Genomic DNA, 27,303 nt, shown 5'->3' with positions numbered 1-27,303 from the left:
AGGGAGGGCGTGTGGTCTGGAGAGGGGCAGGAGGGAGGGCATGTGATCTGGACGGGGGCAGGTGGGTATGTGATCCGGAGAGATGGGTGAGGTTGTGATCCAGAGGAGTGGCAGTTAGGGCATGTGATCCGGGGGCCGGCAGGTGGGTGATCACCCAGAGGAGCGAGGGACGGCCCAGCTGTGCGGTTACGCAGAAGAGGGGGTGGACTGTTTATTATACTAATGAAAATATAAAAATGTAACCCCGTAATGGTAATAGTTCCCCAAGGGCAGGGGCATTACCTGGCCAGGACTGCCCAGGAGGGTTAAAGGCAACTCTTCCACCCTGGGCATTAATGGCCAGATAAAGCCCCCGTCCTCCGGGGATTATTCCTTAATGATGTTTTGTACGTTCTCTTTATTCTGAGGCACAACTCTAATGTAAAGCTGCTGCACACCACACGTACGGCAGTCCTGAAGCCGCGATGCCAAACATCGCGCACGTCCTGGCGGTAACTACCCTTGCGGTGAATGGCAGTTGCCGCCACACCGGGCGTGATGTCCCGCATCGCGGCGTCAGGACTCCTGGCCACTTTCCGGTATTATTACCGTGCAGCTTTGTCACGTAGGGAAAAACGGCAAATCTAAGTGCACAGGGTCCGTGCGGCCGCGGGATCCGGTTACACTGGTTATACTGATCCCGCCTGCTTGTTCCTACAGATCCTAGGTGCCAGGCACCTTCCCAAAAATGGCCGGAGCATCGTATGTCCCTTTGTAGAAGTGGAGGTTTGCGGGTCCGAGTTTGACAATAGCAAGAACAAGAGCGATGTTGTGGGTGAGTATAATGAGGGAGATCTCTCCCGGTAACAGACACGGAGGCACGAGCACAGCGAGATCTCTCCCGGTAACAGACACGGAGGCACGAGCACAGCAAGATCTCTCCCGGTAACAGACACGGAGGCACGAGCACAGCGAGATCTCTTCCGGTAACAAACACGGAGGCACGAGCACAGCGAGATCTCTCCCGGTAACAGACACGGAAGCACGAGCACAGCGAGATCTCTCCCGGTAACAAACACGGAGGCACGAGCACAGCGAGATCTCTCCCGGTAACAAACACGGAAGCACGAGCACAGCGAGATCTCTCCCGGTAACAAACACGGAAGCACGAGCACAGCGAGATCTCTCCCGGTAACAAACACGGAGGCACGAGCACAGCGAGATCTCTCCCGGTAACAGACACGGAGGCACGAGCACAGCGAGATCTCTCCCGGTAACAGACACGGAGGCACGAGCACAGCGAGATCTCTCCCGGTAACAAACACGGAAGCACGAGCACAGCGAGATCTCTCCCGGTAACAAACACGGAAGCACGAGCACAGCGAGATCTCTCCCGGTAACAAACACGGAGGCACGAGCACAGCGAGATCTCTCCCGGTAACAAACACGGAAGCACGAGCACAGCGAGATCTCTCCTGGTAACAGACACGGAAGCACGAGCACAGGTAGATCTCTCCCGGTAACAGACACGGAGGCACGAGCACAGCGAGATCTCTCCCGGTAACAAACACAGAAGCACAAGCACAGCGAGATCTCTCCCGGTAACAGACACGGAAGCACGAGCACAGCGAGATCTCTCCCGGTAACAAACACGGAAGCACGAGCACAGCGAGATCTCTCCCGGTAACAGACACGGAGGCACGAGCACAGCGAGATCTCTCCTGGTAACAGACACGGCGGCACGAGCACAGCGAGATCTCTCCCAGTAACAAACACGGAGGCACGAGCACAGCGAGATCTCTCCCGGTAACAGACACGGAAGCACGAGCACAGCGAGATCTCTCCCGGTAACAGACACGGAGGCACGAGCACAGCGAGATCTCTCCCGGTAACAGACACGGAGGCACGAGCACAGCGAGATCTCTCCCGGTAACAGACACGGAAGCACGAGCACAGCGAGATCTCTCCCGGTAACAAACACGGAGGCACGAGCACAGCGAGATCTCTCCCAGTAACAAACACGGAAGCACGAGCACAGCGAGATCTCTCCCGGTAACAGACACGGAGGCACGAGCACAGCGAGATCTCTCCCGGTAACAAACACGGAAGCACGAGCACAGCGAGATCTCTCCCGGTAACAGACACGGAGGCACGAGCACAGCGAGATCTCTCCTGGTAACAGACACGGAGGCACGAGCACAGCGAGATCTCTCCCGGTAACAGACACGGAGGCACGAGCACAGCGAGATCTCTCCTGGTAACAGACACGGAGGCACGAGCACAGCGAGATCTCTCCCGGTAACAGACACGGAGGCACGAGCACAGCGAGATCTCTCCTGGTAACAGACACGGCGGCACGAGCACAGCGAGATCTCTCCCGGTAACAGACACGGAGGCACGAGCACAGCGAGATCTCTCCCGGTAACAAACACGGAGGCACGAGCACAGCGAGATCTCTCCCGGTAACAGACACGGAGGCACGAGCACAGCGAGATCTCTCCCGGTAACAAACACGGAGGCACGAGCACAGCGAGATCTCTCCCGGTAACAGACACGGAGGCACGAGCACAGCGAGATCTCTTCCGGTAACAGACACGGAGGCACGAGCACAGCGAGATCTCTCCCGGTAACAAACACGGAGGCACGAGCACAGCGAGATCTCTCCCGGTAACAAACACGGAGGCACGAGCACAGCGAGATCTCTCCCGGTAACAAACACAGAGGCACGAGCACAGCGAGATCTCTCCCGGTAACAAACACGGAAGCACGAGCACAGCGAGATCTCTCCCGGTAACAGACACGGAGGCACGAGCACAGCGAGATCTCTCCCGGTAACAGACACGGAGGCACGAGCACAGCGAGATCTCTCCCGGTAACAGACACGGAAGCACGAGCACAGCGAGATCTCTCCCGGTAACAGACACGGAGGCACGAGCACAGCGAGATCTCTCCCGGTAACAGACACGGAAGCACGAGCACAGCGAGATCTCTCCCGGTAACAGACACGGAGGCACGAGCACAGCGAGATCTCTCCCGGTAACAAACACGGAGGCACGAGCACAGCGAGATCTCTCCCGGTAACAGACACGGAGGCACGAGCACAGCGAGATCTCTCCCGGTAACAAACACGGAGGCACGAGCACAGCGAGATCTCTCCCGGTAACAGACACGGAGGCACGAGCACAGCGAGATCTCTCCCGGTAACAGACACGGAGGCACGAGCACAGCGAGATCTCTCCCGGTAACAGACACGGAAGCACGAGCACAGCGAGATCTCTCCCGGTAACAGACACGGAGGCACGAGCACAGCGAGATCTCTCCTGGTAACAGACACGGAGGCACGAGCACAGCGAGATCTCTCCCGGTAACAGACACGGAGGCACGAGCACAGCGAGATCTCTCCTGGTAACAGACACGGAGGCACGAGCACAGCGAGATCTCTCCCGGTAACAGACACGGAGGCACGAGCACAGCGAGATCTCTCCTGGTAACAGACACGGCGGCACGAGCACAGCGAGATCTCTCCCGGTAACAGACACGGAGGCACGAGCACAGCGAGATCTCTCCCGGTAACAAACACGGAGGCACGAGCACAGCGAGATCTCTCCCGGTAACAGACACGGAGGCACGAGCACAGCGAGATCTCTCCCGGTAACAAACACGGAGGCACGAGCACAGCGAGATCTCTCCCGGTAACAGACACGGAGGCACGAGCACAGCGAGATCTCTTCCGGTAACAGACACGGAGGCACGAGCACAGCGAGATCTCTCCCGGTAACAAACACGGAGGCACGAGCACAGCGAGATCTCTCCCGGTAACAAACACGGAGGCACGAGCACAGCGAGATCTCTCCCGGTAACAAACACAGAGGCACGAGCACAGCGAGATCTCTCCCGGTAACAAACACGGAAGCACGAGCACAGCGAGATCTCTCCCGGTAACAGACACGGAGGCACGAGCACAGCGAGATCTCTCCCGGTAACAGACACGGAGGCACGAGCACAGCGAGATCTCTCCCGGTAACAGACACGGAAGCACGAGCACAGCGAGATCTCTCCCGGTAACAGACACGGAGGCACGAGCACAGCGAGATCTCTCCCGGTAACAGACACGGAAGCACGAGCACAGCGAGATCTCTCCCGGTAACAGACACGGAGGCACGAGCACAGCGAGATCTCTCCCGGTAACAAACACGGAGGCACGAGCACAGCGAGATCTCTCCCGGTAACAGACACGGAGGCACGAGCACAGCGAGATCTCTCCCGGTAACAAACACGGAGGCACGAGCACAGCGAGATCTCTCCCGGTAACAGACACGGAGGCACGAGCACAGCGAGATCTCTCCCGGTAACAGACACGGAGGCACGAGCACAGCGAGATCTCTCCCGGTAACAGACACGGAGGCACGAGCACAGCGAGATCTCTCCCGGTAACAAACACGGAGGCACGAGCACAGCGAGATCTCTCCCGGTAACAAACACGGAAGCACGAGCACAGCGAGATCTCTCCCGGTAACAGACACGGAGGCACGAGCACAGCGAGATCTCTCCCGGTAACAAACACGGAGGCAAGAGCACAGCGAGATCTCTCCCGGTAACAGACACGGAGGCACGAGCACAGCGAGATCTCTCCCGGTAACAGACACGGAGGCACGAGCACAGCGAGATCTCTCCCGGTAACAAACACGGAGGCACGAGCACAGCGAGATCTCTCCCGGTAACAGACACGGAGGCACGAGCACAGCGAGATCTCTCCCGGTAACAGACACGGAGGCACGAGCGCAGCGAGATCTCTCCCGGTAACAGACACGGAGGCACGAGCGCAGCGAGATCTCTCCCGGTAACAGACACGGAGGCACGAGCACAGCGAGATCTCTCCCGGTAACAGACACGGAGGCACGAGCACAGCGAGATCTCTCCTGGTAACAGACACGGAGGCACGAGCACAGCGAGATCTCTCCCGGTAACAAACACGGAAGCACGAGCACAGCGAGATCTCTCCCGGTAACAGACACGGAAGCACGAGCACAGCGAGATCTCTCCCGGTAACAGACACGGAAGCACGAGCACAGCGAGATCTCTCCCGGTAACAAACACAGAAGCACGAGCACAGTGAGATCTCTCCCGGTAACAGACACGGAGGCACGAGCACAGCGAGATCTCTCCGGTAACAGACACGGAAGCACGAGCACAGCGAGATCTCTCCCGGTAACAGACACGGAGGCACGAGCACAGCGAGATCTCTCCCGATAACAAACATGGAAGCACGAGCACAGCGAGATCTCTCCCGGTAACAGACACGGAGGCACGAGCACAGCGAGATCTCTCCCGGTAACAGACACGGAGGCACGAGCACAGCGAGATCTCTCCCGGTAACAGACACGGAGGCACGAGCACAACGAGATGTCTCAGCATATCCTGTAAAAATCACACATTGCTTTTATTCTTCAAAAAGTTTTTTGGCCCAAGTTTTGATAAATCATGTTAAGTATCAGGGGGTCAGTGAGGGTGACGTCTGAATGACAGTATTGCCCCAGCACTCAATACTGAAGTATAAGCACTTACTGTTACACTGTGTCCCTCTCTCACTGTTACACTGTGTCCCTCTCTCACTGTTACACTGTGTCCCTCTCTCACTGTTACACTGTGTCCCTCACTCACTGTTACACCGTGTCCCTCTCTCACTGTTACACTGTGTCCCTCTCTCACTATTACACCGTGTCCCTCTCTCACTGTTACACTGTGTCCCTCTCTCATTGTTATACCGTGTCCCTCTCTCACTGTTACACCGTGTCCCTCTCTCACTGTTACACTGTGTCCCTCTCTCACTGTTACACTGTGTCCCTCTCTCACTGTTACAATGTGTCCCTCTCTCGCTGTTACACCGTGTCCCTCTCTCACTGTTACACTGTGTCCCTCTCTCACTGTTACACTGTGTCCCTCTCTCGCTGTTACACTGTGTCCCTCTCTCACTGTTACACCGTGTCCCTCTCTCGCTGTTACACTGTGTCCCTCTCTCACTGTTACACCGTGTCCCTCTCTCGCTGTTACACCGTGTCCCTCTCTCGCTGTTACACCGTGTCCCTCTCTCGCTGTTACACCGTGTCCCTCTCTCACTGTTACACTGTGTCCCTCTCTCACTGTTACACTGTGTCCCTCTCTCGCTGTTACACTGTGTCCCTCTCTCGCTGTTACACTGTGTCCCTCTCTCGCTGTTACACCGTGTCCCTCTCTCACTGTTACACCGTGTCCCTCTCTCACTGTTACACCGTGTCCCTCTCTCACTGTTACACCGTGTCCCTCTCTCACTGTTACACCGTGTCCCTCTCTCGCTGTTACACCGTGTCCCTCTCTCGCTGTTACACCGTGTCCCTCTCTCGCTGTTACACCGTGTCCCTCTCTCACTGTTACACCGTGTCCCTCTCTCACTGTTACACTGTGTCCCTCTCTCACTGTTACACTGTGTCCCTCTCTCGCTGTTACACTGTGTCCCTCTCTCGCTGTTACACCGTGTCCCTCTCTCACTGTTATACCGTGTCCCTCTCTCACTGTTACACCGTGTCCCTCTCTCACTGTTACACCGTGTCCCTCTCTCACTGTTACACCGTGTCCCTCTCTCACTGTTACACCGTGTCCCTCTCTCGCTGTTACACCGTGTCCCTCTCTCGCTGTTACACCGTGTCCCTCTCTCGCTGTTACACCGTGTCCCTCTCTCGCTGTTGCACTGTGTCCCTCTCTCACTGTTACACTGTGTCCCTCTCTCACTGTTACACCGTGTCCCTCTCTCACTGTTACACCGTGTCCCTCTCTCACTGTTACACCGTGTCCCTCTCTCACTGTTACACTGTGTCCCTCTCTCACTGTTACACTGTGTCCCTCTCTCGCTGTTACACTGTGTCCCTCTCTCACTGTTACACTGTGTCCCTCTCTCACTGTTACACTGTGTCCCTCTCTCACTGTTACACTGTGTCCCTCTCTCACTGTTACCCTGTGTCCCTCTCTTACTGTTACACTGTGTCCCTCTCTCACTGTTACACCGTGTCCCTCTCTCACTGTTACACTGTGTCCCTCTCTCGCTGTTACACTGTGTCCCTCTCTCGCTGTTACACTGTGTCCCTCTCTCACTGTTACACTGTGTCCCTCTCTCGCTGTTACACTGTGTCCCTCTCTCGCTGTTACACCGTGTCCCTCTCTCGCTGTTACACCGTGTCCCTCTCTCACTGTTACACCGTGTCCCTCTCTCACTGTTACACCGTGTCCCTCTCTCACTGTTACACTGTGTCCCTCTCTCACTGTTACACCGTGTCCCTCTCTCGCTGTTACACTGTGTCCCTCTCTCACTGTTACACTGTGTCCCTCTCTCGCTGTTACACCGTGCCCCTCTCTCACTGTTACACTGTGTCCCTCTCTCGCTGTTACACTGTGTCCCTCTCTCGCTGTTACACCGTGTCCCTCTCTCACTGTTACACCGTGTCCCTCTCTCACTGTTACACTGTGTCCCTCTCTCATTGTTATACCGTGTCCCTCTCTCACTGTTACACCGTGTCCCTCTCTCACTGTTACACTGTGTCCCTCTGGCACTGTTACACCGTGTCCCTCTCTCGCTGTTACACCGTGTCCCTCTCTCGCTGTTACACTGTGTCCCTCTCTCACTGTTACACTGTGTCCCTCTCTTACTGTTACACTGTGTCCCTCTCTCACTGTTACACCGTGTCCCTCTCTCACTGTTACACTGTGTCCCTCTCTCACTGTTACACTGTGTCCCTCTCTCACTGTTACACGGTGTCCCTCTCTCATTGTTATACCGTGTCCCTCTCTCACTGTTGCACCGTGTCCCTCTCTCACTGTTACACTGTGTCCCTCTCTCATTGTTATACCGTGTCCCTCTCTCATTGTTATACCGTGTCCCTCTCTCACTGTTACACTGTGTCCCTCTCTCACTGTTACACCGTGTCCCTCTCTCACTGTTACACTGTGTCCCTCTCTCATTGTTATACCGTGTCCCTCTCTCACTGTTACACCGTGTCCCTCTCTCACTGTTACACTGTGTCCCTCTCTCACTGTTACACTGTGTCCCTCTCTCGCTGTTACACCGTGTCCATCTCTCACTGTTACACTGTGTCCCTCTCTCACTGTTACACCTTGTCCCTCTCACTGTTACACTGTGTCCCTCTCTCACTGTTACACTGTGTCCCTCTCTCACTGTTACACTGTGTCCCTCTCTCACTGTTACACTGTGTCCCTCACTCACTGTTACACTGTGTCCCTCTCTTACTGTTACACTGTGTCCCTCTCTCACTGTTACACTGTGTCCCTCTCTCACTGTTACACTGTGTCCCTCTCTCACTGTTACACCGTGTCCCTCTCTCACTGTTACACTGTGTCCCTCTCTCATTGTTATACCGTGTCCCTCTTTCACTGTTACACCGTGTCCCTCTCTCAATGTTACACTGTGTCCCTCTCTCGCTGTTACACTGTGTCCCTCTCTCGCTGTTACACTGTGTCCCTCTCTCACTGTTACACTGTGTCCCTCTCTCGCTGTTACACCGTGTCCCTCTCTCGCTGTTACACCGTGTCCCTCTCTCACTGTTACACCGTGTCCCTCTCTCACTGTTACACTGTGTCCCTCTCTCACTGTTACACCGTGCCCCTCTCTCACTGTTACACCGTGTCCCTCTCTCACTGTTACACCGTGTCCCTCTCTCACTGTTACACCGTGCCCCTCTCTCACTGTTACACTGTGTCCCTCTCTCACTGTTACACTGTGTACCTCTCTTACTGTTACACCGTGTCCCTCTCTCGCTGTTACACCGTGTCCCTCTCTCACTGTTACACCGTGTCCCTCTCTCACTGTTACACCGTGCCCCTCTCACACTGTTACACCGTGTCCCTCTCTAACTGTTACACCGTGTCCCTCTCTCACTGTTACACCGTGCCCCTCTCTCACTGTTACACCGTGTCCCTCTCTCGCTGTTACACTGTGTCCCTCTCTCGCTGTTACACTGTGTCCCTCTCTCGCTGTTACACTGTGTCCCTCTCTCACTGTTACACTGTGTCCCTCTCTCGCTGTTACACCGTGTCCCTCTCTCGCTGTTACACCGTGTCCCTCTCTCGCTGTTACACCGTGTCCCTCTCTCACTGTTACACCGTGTCCCTCTCTCACTGTTACACCGTGTCCCTCTCTCACTGTTACACCGTGTCCCTCTCTCACTGTTACACTGTGTCCCTCTCTCACTGTTACACCGTGTCCCTCTGGCACTGTTACACCGTGTCCCTCTCTCGCTGTTACACCGTGTCCCTCTCTCGCTGTTACACTGTGTCCCTCTCTCACTGTTACACCGTGTCCCTCTCTCACTGTTACACCGTGTCCCTCTCTCACTGTTACACCGTGCCCCTCTCTCACTGTTACACCGTGTCCCTCTCTCACTGTTACACCGTGTCCCTCTCTCACTGTTACACCGTGTCCCTCTCTCGCTGTTACACCGTGTCCCTCTCTCGCTGTTACACTGTGTCCCTCTCTCACTGTTACACCGTGTCCCTCTCTCACTGTTACACTGTGTCCCTCTCTCACTGTTACACCGTGTCCCTCTGGCACTGTTACACCGTGTCCCTCTCTCGCTGTTACACCGTGTCCCTCTCTCGCTGTTACACTGTGTCCCTCTCTCACTGTTACACCGTGTCCCTCTCTCACTGTTACACCGTGTCCCTCTCTCACTGTTACACCGTGCCCCTCTCTCACTGTTACACCGTGTCCCTCTCTCACTGTTACACCGTGTCCCTCTCTCACTGTTACACCGTGTCCCTCTCTCACTGTTACACCGTGTCCCTCTCTCACTGTTACACTGTGTCCCTCTCTCACTGTTACACCGTGCCCCTCTCTCACTATTACACCGTGTCCCTCTCTCACTGTTACACCGTGTCCCTCTCTCACTGTTACACTGTGTCCCTCTCTCACTGTTACACCGTGCCCCTCTCTCACTGTTACACTGTGTCCCTCTCTCACTGTTACACCGTGTCCCTCTCTCACTGTTACACTGTGTCCCTCTCTCACTGTTACACCGTGTCCCTCTCTCACTGTTACACTGTGTCCCTCTCTCACTGTTACACCGTGCCCCTCTCTCACTGTTACACCGTGTCCCTCTCTCACTGTTACACCGTGTCCCTCTCTCACTGTTACACCGTGCCCCTCTCTCACTGTTACACTGTGTCCCTCTCTCACTGTTACACTGTGTCCCTCTCTTGCTGTTACACCGTGTCCCTCTCTCGCTGTTACACCGTGTCCCTCTCTCACTGTTACACTGTGTCCCTCTCTCACTGTTACACCGTGTCCCTCTCTCACTGTTACACCGTGCCCCTCTCTCACTGTTACACCGTGTCCCTCTCTCACTGTTACACCGTGTCCCTCTCTCGCTGTTACACCGTGTCCCTCTCTCGCTGTTACACCGTGTCCCTCTCTCACTGTTACACTGTGTCCCTCTCTCACTGTTACACTGTGTCCCTCTCTCACTGTTACACCGTGTCCCTCTCTCGCTGTTACACTGTGTCCCTCTCTCGCTGTTACACCGTGTCCCTCTCTCGCTGTTACACTGTGTCCCTCTCTCGCTGTTACACCGTGTCCCTCTCTCGCTGTTACACCGTGTCCCTCTCTCACTGTTACACTGTGTCCCTCTCTCACGTATATATGTCTTTATTTATATAGCGCCATTAATGTACATAGCGCTTCACAGCAGTAATACACGAGACAATCATATAAATAACAAATAATACAAATAACAGATCATGGGAAGAAGTGCTTCAGACATAAAAGTAACATTGTGGAAGAGGAGTCCCTGCTCCGAAGAGCTTACAGTCTAATTGTAACATTGTACTCTCTCTTCCTCCCATTCAGCGGATAATGGCCTAAACCCCGTGTGGATGGTGAAACAGTTTTTATTTGATATCAACAACCCGGAGTTCGCCTTCCTGCGCTTCGTGGTGTATGAGGAGGACATGTTCAGTGACCCCAACTTCCTGGCTCAGGCCACCTTCCCTGTCAAGGGTCTCAAAACAGGTGAAAACACAGAGAGCTGCGATGTGAAGGAGGCCGATGTGCAGCCGCTAGTTAGAAGCCTGCAGCCCCTTCCTGCTGGAAGATACTGTCCTAGTATGTGGAGCTCTGTTTCTTAACTCTTTCAGCAAGGAACTCCAGAAATACCCCAGCAAGAGTGTAGGGCCGGCTTGATGGTGGCGTCACCGGGCCCGCACTTACGCTGCGCTCTCCGCCGGACCAACTTCCGTAATCACGGTTTAAACGTTGTGAGGTTAAATGAACCACCACAACATTTTGAAGTGTGATTACCAGAGTTGGGTCAGAGCGGGGCCTCTCGAAGTGCCGGCATCTCCTGGTACCCCGCGAAGTCACGTGATGCGAGGGCGGGCAAGAGGCCTCACGTGTCATGTGACATCATTGCGGCTCCGCAGGCGGTAAGAGGCCGTGCGTGCACACAATGCCTCAGGGCCCTGCCATACTCCCAGCCGGGCCTGCGTACGTCTTCCACAGATCCTCAAGCCTTTCCCCTCCCACTCATGGTCACCTCATACATGGTTAAGCGGCAGATTATGGGCAGTGACACCCAAATTAGCACTTGGGTTTGTCAGCTTCCGATCCATTTATTACATGGATTCCCCACAGCTTTTGCCCACAGAATTACTCCACTTGTACAGCTAAGACAGGGACCAGGAAGTGCAGAACCAGTACACCCGCTCAGAGAGAGCTGTTTTGACCTGCACAGTTCGGATAATCTTCTCACCGCTCCACTTGAAGACTTGGTACATAGTTTATCTCGTCCCTACTTATCGCCTTGTATATGCTTCCTTCTCGCTGTGCTGCTACAGTACACTTGAAGAAGAGACTTGCGGGGTTTCGAAAGCTCTGCCCCCTATCATTTCACTTACAGATGCAGCCACCAGTATTAGAACACTTACCTGGGAAATTCTGGGAGATTCTGGGGCAGTCTCACAGTAAATGCCTCAACATTTCTGTGAGGTTCTTAATGGCCCATCGGATTACCACAGAGGGGGGTCCCTGCAGTCCCATTCAAACTGAATCAAACTGAATAGGACTGCATGTTGAGGCATTTACTGTGAGACTTCCCCAGAATTTCCCAGGGAAAGAGTTCTAATACTGGTGGCTGCCTCAGTATGTCATTATTCCAATAAAATGTATCATTAGTTCTACGTTTAAATAGAATATGTTGCTTCGGATCGGGAAATATGTTCCTACGTGGCTATTTGGAATAGGCGAGGGCTGCCCCTATACAGGCTACATCTGTACATAGCAGAATAGATCGAAGTGGTGAGCATGGGACTTAAAATTATTGACATTTATTTAACTTAAAAAAATAATAATAATTGTATTTATTGAACACCAGACCGCATACGCGACACGTTACTGAGTTACCCCGCAGAGTACACTGGTTCCTAATCCTCTCCTCAGCGCCCATCCGCCGCGCCAGGTTACAAACCGGTGCGCGTGTGAAAGCCCATCGTGTGCGTATGAGCAGAATTTTGGTGGTTCTGGCTACGGGGGCCGTCGGGTTTGAGATCCACTGGAATAAACGATACAGGGATAGGCGAATTCAGTGGGAAACAGTAAATATTTGACGCAGTGAATCCCTAAACTGAAGAGGGTAAAGGTAAACGCATTAGGATTATCGTGCCTGGCCACGAGGGTACGTACGTAGGCTGAGTTGTAGTTCTCGCCCCTGAGCGATTGCTCCTGTCAGTGCCCCTATTGGAATGATACCCCTGGGGGATCGGTATTTGGTAGCGCTAAATGGAGTTTTACCTTGCAGGTTACCGCTCGGTGCCCCTGAGGAACAGTTACAGTGAGGAGTTGGAGCTGGCCTCGCTGCTGGTACACATAGAGATTGTTAATGCAAAGGTACAGTGTCTGCAGCCGAGCTCTGATTGCAAAGACATTTGTGTGCCTGCCAATGTGTACGTGTAGTATATCCATTTCCTGTGTGTATGTGTACGTGGACCCGGCTGTCAGTATATGTGTGTGTGTTTATGAGTCTATTTGTACATATGTGTGTGTATGTTTGTGTCTCCCCATGTGCACATTTACCTGTGCCTGCTTGTGCATACAGTTGTGTGAAAAGGAAAGTACACCCTCATTGAATTCTATGGTTTTACATATCAGGACATAATAACAATTATCTGTTCCTTAGCAGGTCTTAAAATTAGGTAACTACAACCTCAGATGAACAACACATGACATATTACACCGTGTCATGATTTATTTAACAAAAATAAAGCCAAAATAGAGAAGCTATGTGTGTAAAACTAAGAACAACCTTACTGCTTCCATAGGAATTGAAATCCTTAGTAGCAGACAGGTGCTGTTAATCAAATGCCCTTGATTTATTGATCATCAGCAAGTGTGATCCCCTCTATAAAAGCCGAAGTTTTAGCAGTTTGCTGGTCTGGAGCATTCAGGTGTGTGTTAACACAATGCCAAGGAGGAAAGACATCAGCAATGGTCTTAGTGAAGCAATTGTTGCTGCCCATCAATTTAGGAAGGGTTATAAGGCCATTTCCAAACAATTTAAAGTCCATCATTCTACAGTGAGAAAGATTATTCAAAAGTGGAAAACATTCAAGACAGTTGCCAATCTTCCCAGGAGTGGACGTCCCAGCAAATTCACCCCAAGGTCAGACTGTGCAATGCTCAGAGAAATTGCATAAAAACAAGAGTTACATCTCAGACTCTACAGGCCTCAGTTAGCATGTTAAATGTTAACGTTCATGACAGTACAATTAGAAAAAGACTGAACAAGTATGGTTTGTTTGGAAGGGTTGCCAGGAGAAAGCCTCGTCTCTCTAAAAAGAACATGGCAGCACGTCTTAGATTTGCAAAGTTGCATCTGAACAAACCACAAGACTTCTGGAACAATGTCCTTTGGACAGACGAGACCAAAGTGGAGATGTTTGGCCATAATGCACAGCGCCACGTTTGGCGAAAACCAAACACAGCATATCAGCACAAACACTTCATACCAACTGTCAAGCACGGTGGTGGAGGGGTGATAATTTGGGCTTGTTTTGCAGCCACAGGACCTGGGAACCTTCCAGTCATTGAGTCGACCATGAACTCCTCTGTATACAAAAGTATTCTAGAGTCAAATGTGAGGCCATCTGTCAGACAGCTAATGCTTGGCCGAAATTGGGTCATGCAACAGGACAATGATCCCAAGCACACAGGCAAATCTACAACAGAATGGCTGAAAAAGAAAAGAATCAAGGTGTTGCAATGGCCCAGTCAAAGTCCAGACCTCAACCCGATTGAAATGCTGTGGCTGGACCTTAATAGAGCTGTGCATAAACAAATGCCCACAAACTTCAATGAACTGAAGCAACGTTGTAAAGAAGAGTGGGCCAAACTTCCTCCACAACGATGTGAGAGACTGATAAAGTCATATAGAAAACGATTACTTCAAGTTATTGCTGCTTAAGTTGGTTCTACAAGATATTGAAACATAAGGTGTACTTAGTTTTTCACACATGGCTTCTCCATTTTGGCTTTATTTTTGTTAAATCATGACACGGTATAATATGTCATGTGTTGTTGTTCATCTGAGGTTGTATTTACCTAATTTTAAGACCTGTTAAGGAACAGATGATTGTTATTATGTTCTGATATGTAAAACCATAGAATTCAAAGAGGGTGTACTTTCTTTTTCACACAACTGTATATACAATGTCATTCCTGTATGTATATAAAGATACCTCTCCTAGGCCCATATTCACTAAAGGGTGCTACGCTTTAGCACGGACCTAACCCTTGTTCAAATTAATGGGGGTTCAGACATGCTAAAGCTTAGCTTTAGTGACTACTAGCTGAGAGACCCGGCGTTGCCCGGGAGTACAATTTCCCGCTCCCCCCTCTCTCTCCACTCCCCCTGTCTGTTTCTCCGCTCCCCCCTCTCTGTTTGTGTTCCCCCCCTGCGCAGCTCCGTTCCCCCCCCTACAGTGTTCTACACACACACACACACACACACACACACACACACACACACACACACACACACACACACACACACACACACACACACACGGTCCCCCCCACACACAGTCCCCCACACACACTGTCGCCCCCCCCCCCCCACACACACACACACTGTCGACTATCGTCCCCCCACACACACACACTTCCCCACACACACACACACTGTCGTCGTCACACACACACACACACACACACACACACACACTGTCCCCCCCCACACACACACACTGTCGTCCTTCCCACCACACACACACACTGTCCCCCCCACACACACACACACTGTCCCCCCATACACACACACACTGCCCCCCCTACACACACACACACACACTTCCCCCCCCACACACACACACACTTCCCCCCCCACACACACACACAATGTCCCCCACACACACACACACACATTGCCCCCCCCCCCCACACACACACACACACTGTCGTTCCCCCCCACACACACTGCCCCCCCACACACACACACACTGCCCCCCCCCCACACACATTTCCCCCCCCACACACACACACACTGTGGTCCTCCCCCCCACACACACTGCCCCCCCCCCACACACACACTGTGTCCCCCCCTCCCCTCACACACACACAAAGCCCCCTCCCCTGTTACAGGAACACAAAGCCCCCTCCCCTGTTACAGGACCACAAATCCCCCTCCCCTCTGCCGGGACTCACAGCACCGCTCCTCTCTCCCGCGCTCCTCCGATTGTCGCACGCCTAGCCCTTCTCTGCTCTCCCTCCTCCCGTCCGGGGAGCGCTGCGCATGCGCCCCCTCTCTGCACCTGTGAGCGCGAGCCATCAGGAAGCTTGCAGCAGGGAAGGTGCGGGGCCTGTCCGGCTGAGGGGGGAGATAGACGGCCACCAGGAGGGGGGAAGGTGAGCTGCGGTCCGGCTGACGGGGGAGAGTGACGGCCACCGGGAGAGGGGTGTGTGTGTGTGTGCTCACGGTGTGCGGTGTTGGTCAGAGGTGCACGCGGTCACGGTGTGAGGAGAGTGTTCGTGTGTGTCTCTCCTTCCTGCCTGGCTCCTCCCTGCCTGGCCCGCAGGCCAATGAGCTGTCCAGCAGACATACACACACAAACATTATTTGAGACTTATATATATAGATGGGCCCTTGTGTACACGTGTGTACTTGCTTTATTGTACCTCGACGTGTTATTCCGCTCATGTGCTGTCTGTGTACTATACATTTGCTTGTGGAGGTGTATATACATATGCTTGCCTTTTTGTACTTGCACATACATGTGCTGTCAGTGTGTACTGTATACACATTGCCCTATTTGGGTATATATATACAGTGTTCGACAAATCCATTCAAATACAGGCCCGTGGCGACTGGTTTTGAGTCCGTGGTGACCTCCTCATGGCCGACACCAAGCAGGGTGGGATTGGGGGCGGGACTAGGTGGCGAGTAGATTTTTTGGTGATTTGTCAACCACTGTATATGTGTATATTTATATATACACATACTGTCTGTGTATATACATTTGCCTGTCTGCATGCATGTGCATGTACTGTCAGTGTATACACATGTGCCTGTCTGCGTGTGTATGCATGTGCCGTCTGTATATAAACATGTGCCTGTCTGTGTGTATATGTATATACACATGTGCCTGTCTGCGTGTATATGTATATACACATTTGCTGTCTGTATAGAAACATGTGCCTGTCTGTGTGTATATGTATATACACATGTGCCTGTCTGCGTGTATATGTATATACACATGTGCTGTCTGTATAGAAACATGTGCCTGTCTGCGTGTGTATGTATATACACATGTGCCTGTCTGCGTGTGTATGTATATACACATGTGCCTGTTTGCGTGTGTATGCACGTGCTTGCCTTTCTGTACATATACGTGTGCTACGTGTACAGAAATGACTGTGTACTTGTGGCTCTGTTGGGTTAGCCCAGGTCACAGACCTTGTTCTGACCGCTGGATCTCTCCTCCCTGGTTGGGTTAGCCCAGGTCACAGACCTTGTTCTGACCGCTGGATCTCTTCTCCCTGGTTGGGTTAGCCCAGGTCACAGACCTTGTTCTGACCGCTGGATCTCTTCTCCTCCCTGGTTGGGTTAGCCCAGGTCACAGACCTTGTTCTGACCGCTGGATCTCTTCTCCTCCCTGGTTGGTTGCAGGAGGAAGATGATGAAAACCTGTACACCTCCATCCAGCAGCTGCGGGACCGAGCCAGCGAGCTCTCCAGCCAGGTGTCCAGCTACGAGCGCGCCAACAACTGCGACTCGCGCTACCAACAGCGCCTGGACGAACTGCGGGCAGCACAGGAGCGGCTGCTGGAGCTAACTGAAGTGCGCAACAGGAAGTGAGTGGCACAGACACATTGCAAAGCAGGACGCTGACACTGACCAATCAGAATGCTCCGTTCAGCAAAGCTCTGCCCACATTGTTTCACTCAACAGTATCATGACCCATAGAACTTTGATGCATCGAGCACTTTGATTGGCTGAAGCTGTTGTCATAAACTGAATACACTGAATCTACTTTCTCTCTCTGCTCACAATAAAGTCTTACTCCAATGTCCCAGTGCACCCGCTGCACCCAATGTCCCACGGCACTCGCTGCACCCAATGTCCCACGGCACCCGCTGCACCCAATGTCCCACGGCACTCGCTGCACCCAATGTCCCACTGCACCCACAGCACTCGCTGCACCCAATGTCCCACTGCACCCACGACACTTGCTGCACCCAATGTCCCACTGCACCACCCTCTGGCAGGGTCTCAGTTACAAGACATGTCACCTCTCATTAATTTCGGCACTGACGTTTGGCAGCATTGGTCTCATAAGCGTCCGTTGATTAAAATCATAATTTCACAATGAAAATTAAACAATTTGACCGCAAAATCTCACCAATTGCAGGCCTTGGAGGTTGATATCTCCGACACACTGACTATTGATGCAGCATTTACAATGAATAGAGTCTTGATTTTATTGAAGCCCCTGTTTGTGACGTGTGTGTTTGTGACAAACACACAGTACCATAACCACTTATCCTCATCATGGATCCGATGGTTTCACTTTCTCTACTTGCAATCCTTCTTATCACTAATTTAAGAGGCTCCAACATATTCCATGGTGCAGTACGACTGGGACATAAGATTATAAGACTATATAAGAGAAGATTGGGACACTGGCATCCTTCATATTGTGGTAGCAAAGAGCTTACACTCTAAAACGGGGCTGCTGCAATAGTGGGTTCCAGTCCAGTTGCAGACTTTGAGGGAACTCTGCCTGGGTCCCATAAAAGGCGCTAGTTTCATCCTCCTCCTGTTCCACTGCCCAACCAAACGTCAGACGCGTACATGAGGGAGGGGTGCAGCCCTGCGCCCCACTGCCTGCACCCTTAAGTTGTTCCTCCACTTGTTCTGCTCCTCAGATTGATGGAGAAGAAGAAGAGGGACAGACAGCTAGCAAACAAGAGGAACTGAGAAGGACGCTGATCTCCAGCACTAGTCCCTGGATCTTCCCCTCCACCGCTAGGTTCTTCCCGGCTGAAACCATGAAACTATAGAGTACGGTGTCTCTGCTGGCAATCTCTGGTCCAGATGCACTAACGGGTGCAAAGCTTTAGCAGCCTTAACTGCCATTCATGTGTTCAAGAGTTCATTTCTGGGATAGGTGTGACTGTATATGCTGGGATATGTGCGACTGTATATGCTGGGATACGTGTGACTGTATATGCTGGGATACGTGTGACTGTATATGCTGGGATACGTGTGACTGTATATGCTGGGATACGTGTGACTGTATATGCTGGGATACGTGTGACTGTATATGCTGGGATACGTGTGACTGTATATGCTGGGATACGTGTGACTGTATATGCTGGGATACGTGTGACTGTATGTGCTGGGATACGTGTGACTGTATATGCTGGGATACGTGTGACTGTATATGCTGGGATATGTGTGACTGTATATGCTGGGATACGTGCGACTGTATATGCTGGGATACGTGCGACTGTATATGCTGGGATACGTGTGACTGTATATGCTGGGATACGTGCGACTGTATATGCTGGGATACGTGTGACTGTATGTGCTGGGATACGTGTGACTGTATATGCTGGGATACGTGTGACTGTATATGCTGGGATACGTGTGACTACAGTATATGCTGGAATACGTGTGACTGTATGTGCTGGGATACGTGTGACTGTATATGCTGGGATATGTGTGACTGTATATGCTGGGATATGTGTGACTGTATATGCTGGGATATGTGTGACTGTATATGCTGGGATATGTGTGACTGTATATGCTGGGATATGTGTGACTGTATATGCTGGGATACGTGTGACTGTATATGCTGGGATACGTGTGACTGTATATGCTGGGATACGTGTGACTGTATATGCTGGGATATGTGTGACTGTATATGCTGGGATATGTGCGACGGTATATGCTGGGATACGTGTGACTGTATATGCTGGGATACGTGTGACTGTATATGCTGGGATATGTGTGACTGTATATGCTGGGATATGTGTGACTGTATATGCTGGGATACGTGTCACTGTATATGCTGGGATACGTGTGACTGTATATGCTGGGATACGTGCGACTGTATATGCTGGGATACGTGCGACTGTATATGCTGGGATACGTGTGACTGTATATGCTGGGATACGTGTGACTGTATATGCTGGGATACGTGCGACTGTATATGCTGGGATACGTGTGACTGTATATGTTGGGATATGAGACTGTATATGCTGGGATATGCGTGCGACTGTATATATATACGTGATATACGTGCGACTGTATATGCTGGGATAGGTGTGACTGTATATGCTGGGATACGTGTGACTGTATATGCTGGGATACGTGCGACTGTATATGCTGGGATACGTGCGACTGTATATGCTGGGATACGTGTGACTGTATATGTTGGGATATGAGACTGTATATGACGGTATATGCTGGGATACGTGTGACTGTATATGCTGGGATACGTGTGACTGTATATGCTGGGATATGTGTGACTGTATATGCTGGGATATGTGTGACTGTATATGCTGGGATACGTGTCACTGTATATGCTGGGATACGTGTGACTGTATATGCTGGGATACGTGTGACTGTATATGCTGGGATACGTGTGACTGTATATGCTGGGATACGTGCGACTGTATATGCTGGGATACGTGTGACTGTATATGCTGGGATACGTGTGACTGTATATGCTGGGATACGTGTGACTGTATATGCTGGGATACGTGTGACTGTATATGCTGGGATACGTGTGACTGTATATGCTGGGATACGTGCGACTGTATATGCTGGGATACGTGTGACTGTATATGCGTCTATGCTGGGATATGTGCGACTGTATATGCTGAGATATGTGCGACGGTATATGCTGGGATACGTGTGACTGTATGTGCTGAGATATGAGACTGTATATGCTGGGATACGTGTGACTGTATATGCTGGGATACGTGTGACTGTATATGCTGGGATACGTGTGACTGTATATGCTGGGATACGTGTGACTGTATATGCTGGGATACGTGTCACTGTATATGCTGGGATACGTGTGACTGTATATGCTGGGATACGTGTGACTGTATATGCTGGGATACGTGTGACTGTATATGCTGGGATATGTGTGACTGTATATGCGTCTATGCTGGGATATGAGACTGTATATGCTGGGATATGAGACTGTATACTGTATGCTGGGATACGTGTGACTGTATATGCTGAGATATGAAACTGTATACTGTATACTGGGATACGTGTGCCTGTATATGCTGAGATATGAGACTGTATACTGTATGCTGGGATACGTGTGACTGTATATGCTGAGATATGAAACTGTATACTGTATACTGGGATACGTGTGCCTGTATATGCTGGGATACGTGTGACTGTATATGCTGGGATACGTGTGACTGTATATGCTGGGATACGTGTGACTGTATATGCGTCTATGCTGGGATATGAGACTGTATATGCTGGGATATGAGACTGTATATGCTGGGATACGTGTGACTGTGTATGCTGGGATACGTGTGACTGTATATGCTGGGATACGTGTGATTGTATATGCTGAGATATGAGACTGTATATGCTGGGATACGTGTGACTGTATATGCTGAGATATGAGACTGTATATGCTGGGATACGTGTGACTGTATATGCTGGGATACGTGTGACTGTATATGCTGAGATATGAGACTGTATATGCTGGGATACGTGTGACTGTATATGCTGAGATATGAGACTGTATACTGTATGCTGGGATACGTGTGACTGTATATGCTGAGATATGAGACTGTATACTGTATGCTGGGATATATGCGACTGTGCTTTCTGCAGTTACTTTGGGCTCTAGATTTACACCATTAAGATTTATATCTTCATTTGCTCTTTAAAAATAACTATCATTATTAAGCAGCAGTTATAACTGGGACACGAGGCGCGGTGTGGCTGCGCAGTTCTGCGCTTTCCACCCTTTTTTAATACTCGCATAATATGTCCTAGTTGGATCAAATATACCTAATAAAAGTTCCCCTTAGAAATGGGAAGAAACCACAAATTAAAGAAGTGATGGTGGGTAATAAAAGTGATAAACCCCCTCTACCGTACCGTGCACAGCGAATAAAAATACCCCGTGTGAGCCCCTTCACAGGTCTCAACTCTGCCATTCCCCATTATCTCTTAGCATAGAGTGCTTCCTCTGTAGCTAGGGATTCTGGGTAATGACATGCAAATGAGCAGTGTCACTCTTGACAAATCGGATCCCGTATTCGTCGTCGTCCCCCTCCGGCCGCTTCCTCCTGCAGCGTCGTTTCCATAACAACGTGACACCAAGTCACATCCCGTTGTCATGGCAACACATTGCCATGTGATGTCGCGATGCTACAGTAGGAGGAGGAGGGCGGCGGGAAGGAGAAGGCAAGAGACCTTTACAGACGCCCCGCACGCTGCCCCGCTCCCCCCGCCAATCAGTGAGGAAGGGAGCGGGGCCTCTGTATACGGGGAATGCTGCCACCCTACGACCGAGTCTATCGGCCCGATTGGAAATCTGCCACTGGCTGGGAGACGGATAAATGACAAAGCAACAGCTGTCAAATCTAGTAAATGCCCACGATAATGTCTTATTCACTGGCCCGACTAGGACCCGTTCTGTTTGAGTACTGGAACAAAGGTTAGATAAGTTCTGTTTTAATTCAACATGAGGGGTGTGCCTGGTGTTGTAATACGGTTGTTACTGTTTGCAACGACTGTACGTAAATGTAACACTGGTGCGGACGTGTTCCCAGGTGGCGTCCATATTCTGTATAACTGTATATGCATCGCCATGGTCCTGAGTCTTCAATAGCTCCGTGCTGGGCGCCAGTTCAGGCGCCACTTCAGAATTGCCAGTTGTAGTAATACTGATGTTGATCCTGCAGACCGCAATTGAGAAGTGGCCCGTGGCGATATTTAACCCCTCTTTCGTGGGAATCAGCCATTAACCTGGCGGCTGATGTCAGGGATGGAAGAGGAAGCCTTACTTGCCTTCATTACGATCTTGTACATGGAGCTCAGAAACCCGTAGACGCGTTTCGCAGGCAGAAAAAGGGCTGATCACTGAATGTCTTAAAAGCTCCTAGCGGGCATCGCTGTGTGTTAATTAGGGATTGTGCAGAGAAGGGTTACTAAAACAATGCACGGTGTACAGTACATCATAAAGCTTATCAGGAAAGGCCTAAAGGACCTCAACATGTACAGATTAGAGGAGATAAGGGGTTATAACTGAAATATATAAAGGGTTTCCGCAATGTACAGGAAGGAAGCATTTTTCAGAAAAAGAGGACCGCTAGAACAAGGGGCCGTTCTCTGACGCTGGAGGGTGGCAGCTAAGGGAAAATATGAGGAAGTACTTCACAGAAAGGGTGGCGGATATGGGGAATAGCCGCCCAGCACTGGTGGCAAGAGGCTAATATAGTAAGGGAATTACAAAGTGGTTGGGGTACACATAAGGCTAAATCCTAAATAGGAAAGCAAGACCAGGATCAGATAGTCAGAGGGTTTACAGCGGATAGGGGGAAGGGCAGACTACGTGGTGCGTGTCTGACATGACATTGTATGTTTTTGTGTTACATGCTTATGTTTTCCTTGTAACACGGGTGACGCCCTGTAGACGATGCACTGGCTTCAACTGCTTTGGGCCTTTAAATCTTTTACCAGAAAGTTAAAACCAGCGTGACTTGAAAGGGTTTGCCAACAGCAGCATCTCCCCGTCCCCCCTCAGATTAGTATCTTTACCTAGACTGGTGGGGTCCCCTTGAGCAGGTGAACCCTGGTCTTACATTTTGGGGGCACCCCCAGTTCAGGAGATCAATTTTCCAATGGCAGAAACGTAGAATGCAAGGAGCTCTGTGGCCACCAAGTATGTATGTACACCTTGTATGTATATCTTAGCACCCACAGTGTACTCTGCCCTTTACAAAGAGACAATACAGTACAGAGAATTATAATACAATAAGTGCAACAAAGTCAGACAATAGGAAAGGAAATCCCTGCCCCGAAGAGCTTACAATCTAAGTGGTATGTTGGGAGAGTTACAGAGACAGCAGGCGAGGGAATAAGTGCTGTAAGTGGCAGTGCTTGGCCACAATAGTTGCTAGGAGTGACAGTGGGTGTGGGACAATAGCCATGAGTGGGGTTATTAAAGCGATTCATTTAAGAGGTGTTTCAATTACCCTGTGTCTATCCCAACCTCCTTATCATTCATTTACTGTATTACCTGCCACCTCTGCTGGCAGGCTGCTTCATGTGTACACTACGCTTTTAGTGAAGAAGTACTTTCTGCTGAATCTCCCACCCCCCAGTCTCAGAGCATGACCTCTCCTCTAGCCTTCCTCGTCCTGCGCTCTCGTACGTTCCCCTCTCCCTACTCTCTTCCAGATGCTACATGCCGAGTGCCTTTATTCTTTCCTGGTGATGTTTCGTGGTGACGGTAATGCAGATGGAGCAGGCCGCACCGCTCCCTATTGGTGGGATATGCTGCAATATTCTGCAACAACATTGCTATTGAATCCCGTGAGAACTCTGTGATATTCGGCATGATCACAGGATATGTTGGGTTACCACCAGGAAGGAGGAGGCCACATCTGTATGTTCTCAGCCAAGTGACATGCATGTCCTTCACGGGCTCACTATCTGGTGCTGCAGATGGCCACATCGTTTCACAATGTTCCCTAAAAATGCTTTTAGGATGAAGGCGAATATCTGCTGGTAGTCGCTTTGCTGCCGGAGGAGATCAGGCAGAAAAAGCTCAAAACCAGTTAAAAGAATCGCGGGGGGAAATGTTTGGCCACAAGTGTGAATGTTTATCTCTGCACAATGCAGAAACCAAGTGTGAGATCTTGGCACCGACGCCTGGATTGTAACTGCAAAGCCGTGCTTGTATTTATTCCATATCTCACCTCTATACTGCTGGGAAGGGACCAGCCCATCGGGGCTAATAATATTCAAGGAATTCTGCAAAGCAGCCAGATCAGAAGGATTAGGAGCAGAAGGGCCACACGTTTATTGGGAGTTTACATGCATTCCATATACATACGTAACATTATTATATTTTACCATTTTTTTCAAGCATTTTTAACATATGTACAATATACAATTACATTAAGTTATAACTTTTTTTATAAGCGAGTTTCAGTGGGAGAAATTTACCCTTAGCTGCCTACTGTAAGTAACTATTACGAAATGAGTTTGGAGCAGAGAGTCGGGGCCACATTAAGGCCCTTTGCGGGATACATTGGCCCCCTGGGCGCTCGTTGAGGTCCCTGCTTTAGGCCATTGCAGGCTGCCTAGCAGTGGTAGGATTAAGGCAGACGTTGTTTTTAACAAAAAACAGACAATGATGCCCAAAGCTACTTCCAATGTCACAAAAATACACAGTGCAATATCTATATATTCTCTTGAAAAAAGGGGTCATCATTTAGTTTAACCCTTTGGCTAAAGCATCTTAAGCCTGCTGCCACTTTCAAGACATGACCGTAGCAAGTCCTAACACTCCCTGGGTTAAAATTCTTATTTACCTGTATAATTACAGGAAGAATGATCACATTGGATCTGTCGTAACCTGGCAAAATGAAACTGACCTGCCTACTTGGAAAGTGGGGAGGGGCAAGCTTAAACCTTTAAGACATTGTCTTTAACTGGAGTATTGTTCTGTAAACACCTGCAAGCACTCTTCCATGCAGCACATTTTTAGCATTTCTCATCATAGAAGAAGACGGCATGTATCAGATACTCGGCGTTCATCCTGGAATGCAATAGCAGATATTAGGGAATATGTCGTTGCCCGTTACAGCTGAACAATGATTGTTATGGTTTTGGTAACGTGGGCTGTGTTACAAAGCCGAGAGGACTCTCCCAGTTCTGAGCTTTGTAACTGGGATCCACAAACATTATTCTAAATCAAGTTTTCCGAGATGAAAAACGTGAGGAAGGCAAAAGTCTAATGTTATTTTCCTGTTGTACTTTCTACACTTTAGAGGTCGGGTCGCCTCCGCTTAGTGTTGGTGTTCTCCTTTTGCACTAAAGGGCTCGCCCTGACGTGGAGAACCTCAGATTGTGACCCAGACTGGGGAGAACGCAATGGACCTCATTAGAACCTCATGAATCCCTTTACTACCTGACAGGCGCGCATTGCACTTACGAGAGTAACCTCTTAACGAGGTCTAGAGGTTCAACCTTCCGTAGGCAGGAACGTGATAGGGAGATTGTACAGGGATCATTCTAAATTATGCATATAGATATATAAATACACATATATATATATATATATTTTTCTTTTCATGTATATATGAATGTTGAAGGCTTCGATTTCCAGTGATGTTGTGGGGGTTGAAGCGCGGAGTCTTATCTACTGGAAACATGCATCCACTTGAATTTGAGCGCTGCTTATTGTTAGGCACCTGGGCAGACTATTCATTGGAACGAGTCCCTCTTGAACACACTTGGCTATTCCCTCACATACGGTTGCCACCCTGAAATACCCATCCAGTACAAATGGTAACTGTGTTCCCAGTGCAACAGGGCTATGAAGGGGTTGGGTTACTATCGAGCAGTGGTTGTCGAAGCTCGCATCCCTTTGCTTCTGTATGTATCAAGCCGTCTATATTCAAGTCTCACCATTGTCATTCATTTCTTGTGTTGTCCCTTAGCACAGGGGAGTTCAGCTCCAGTCCTCAAACCCCTACCCCCCCCCCCCCCCAACGGTCAGGTTTTCAGGGTATCCCAGCTTCACCACAGGGGGTTCAACCAGTCCCTGCTTCAGCTCAGGTTGCTCAATCAGAAGCTCAGTCTTTGAATGAGCCTCTGAGCTACTGTACCTGTGCTGAAGCTGGGACATCCTGAAAACCTGGCCTGATAGAGGGAGGGGGGGGGGGGGGGCTTGAGGAGTGGCGTTGAGCACCCCTGGCTTAGCACCTTCTTGAAATGTAAGAAACGTTTTGATGCGAGTTGAATGCATCTCAGCTCCGTCCGACCTCCACTCTTGGGAAGAGCCACTTTCTCTTCCCAAACCTAGGCCATCAAAACCAGGGGACTGCCCCACTGGGGGGGGGAGGGGAGGGCGGGGGGAATGGAGCAAAGAACCGCAGTGGGTTTAGTAAAGAAATGGAATCCCATCTTAAAGCTATTGGGAATTTGTTCCTTGGATACATCTCGTGCCGTGTTTTTGCGCCACTTATTACCCTGTTTTTTTAGGAAGGCGACTTTGATATACAGGTGTAGCACATCTTGTTGTTTTCAGCACCGGGGATAGCTGCGGGCTGTGACCCCCGTGCCAGAAGACTATCGCTGTGGGAGGTCCAATCCGGATGCATGGACCCCCCCCCCCCCACACAGTGATGCCACGGCGGCACTGCCTCTGGAGCTGCGGCTTTAAGCTCTTTCAGCCGCACCTCTGGAGACAGTAACTCGCCACACCTGTACTGCCCCCTGTACACCTGTATAGCCCCTGTACACCTGTATAGCCTCCTGTACACCTGTATAGCCTCCTGTACACCTGTATAGCCCCCTACATTTAGAAACTCATTAGAGCAGAGACGGAAAAGTAAATAGTCTCCTAAGTCTCCCAGCTGCCAATCACCATCCATCATATTTATCAAAGAAAGGGAATCTCATAAAAAGCCATATTTTTCCCCTTTAATATACCTGGCACCATTCTTTTGTTATTTCCCCCCAGGTTTGCAGCCCAGAGACTAGTTAATAAACCCTATAGTATTATATAATAATA

At 50.6% G+C, this 27,303-nt stretch overlaps 1 protein-coding gene across 2 annotated transcripts in view; it reads left to right on the top strand.

The window, feature by feature from the left end:
- LOC142475576 (1-phosphatidylinositol 4,5-bisphosphate phosphodiesterase gamma-1-like) overlaps positions 1-18,749 on the top strand; it is a 188,564-nt gene extending 169,815 nt beyond the window's left edge. For both annotated transcript variants that reach the window (XM_075581386.1, XM_075581380.1), the window contains exons 28-32: positions 700-814; positions 10,868-11,029; positions 12,813-12,901; positions 17,175-17,359; positions 18,434-18,749. In XM_075581386.1, coding sequence (XP_075437501.1) covers positions 700-814; positions 10,868-11,029; positions 12,813-12,901; positions 17,175-17,359; positions 18,434-18,485 — 603 coding nt within the window. In that variant the 3' untranslated portion in view covers positions 18,486-18,749. The remainder of the gene's footprint in view (positions 1-699; positions 815-10,867; positions 11,030-12,812; positions 12,902-17,174; positions 17,360-18,433) is intronic.
- Positions 18,750-27,303: the final 8,554 nt, after the last annotated feature.

Source organism: Ascaphus truei, chromosome 2 (assembly GCF_040206685.1).
Source record: "Ascaphus truei isolate aAscTru1 chromosome 2, aAscTru1.hap1, whole genome shotgun sequence".
Lineage (NCBI taxonomy): Eukaryota > Metazoa > Chordata > Amphibia > Anura > Ascaphidae > Ascaphus > Ascaphus truei.
The sequence above is the reverse complement of the archived record's forward strand: the minus strand, read 5'-3'. Positions and strand labels throughout refer to the sequence as shown.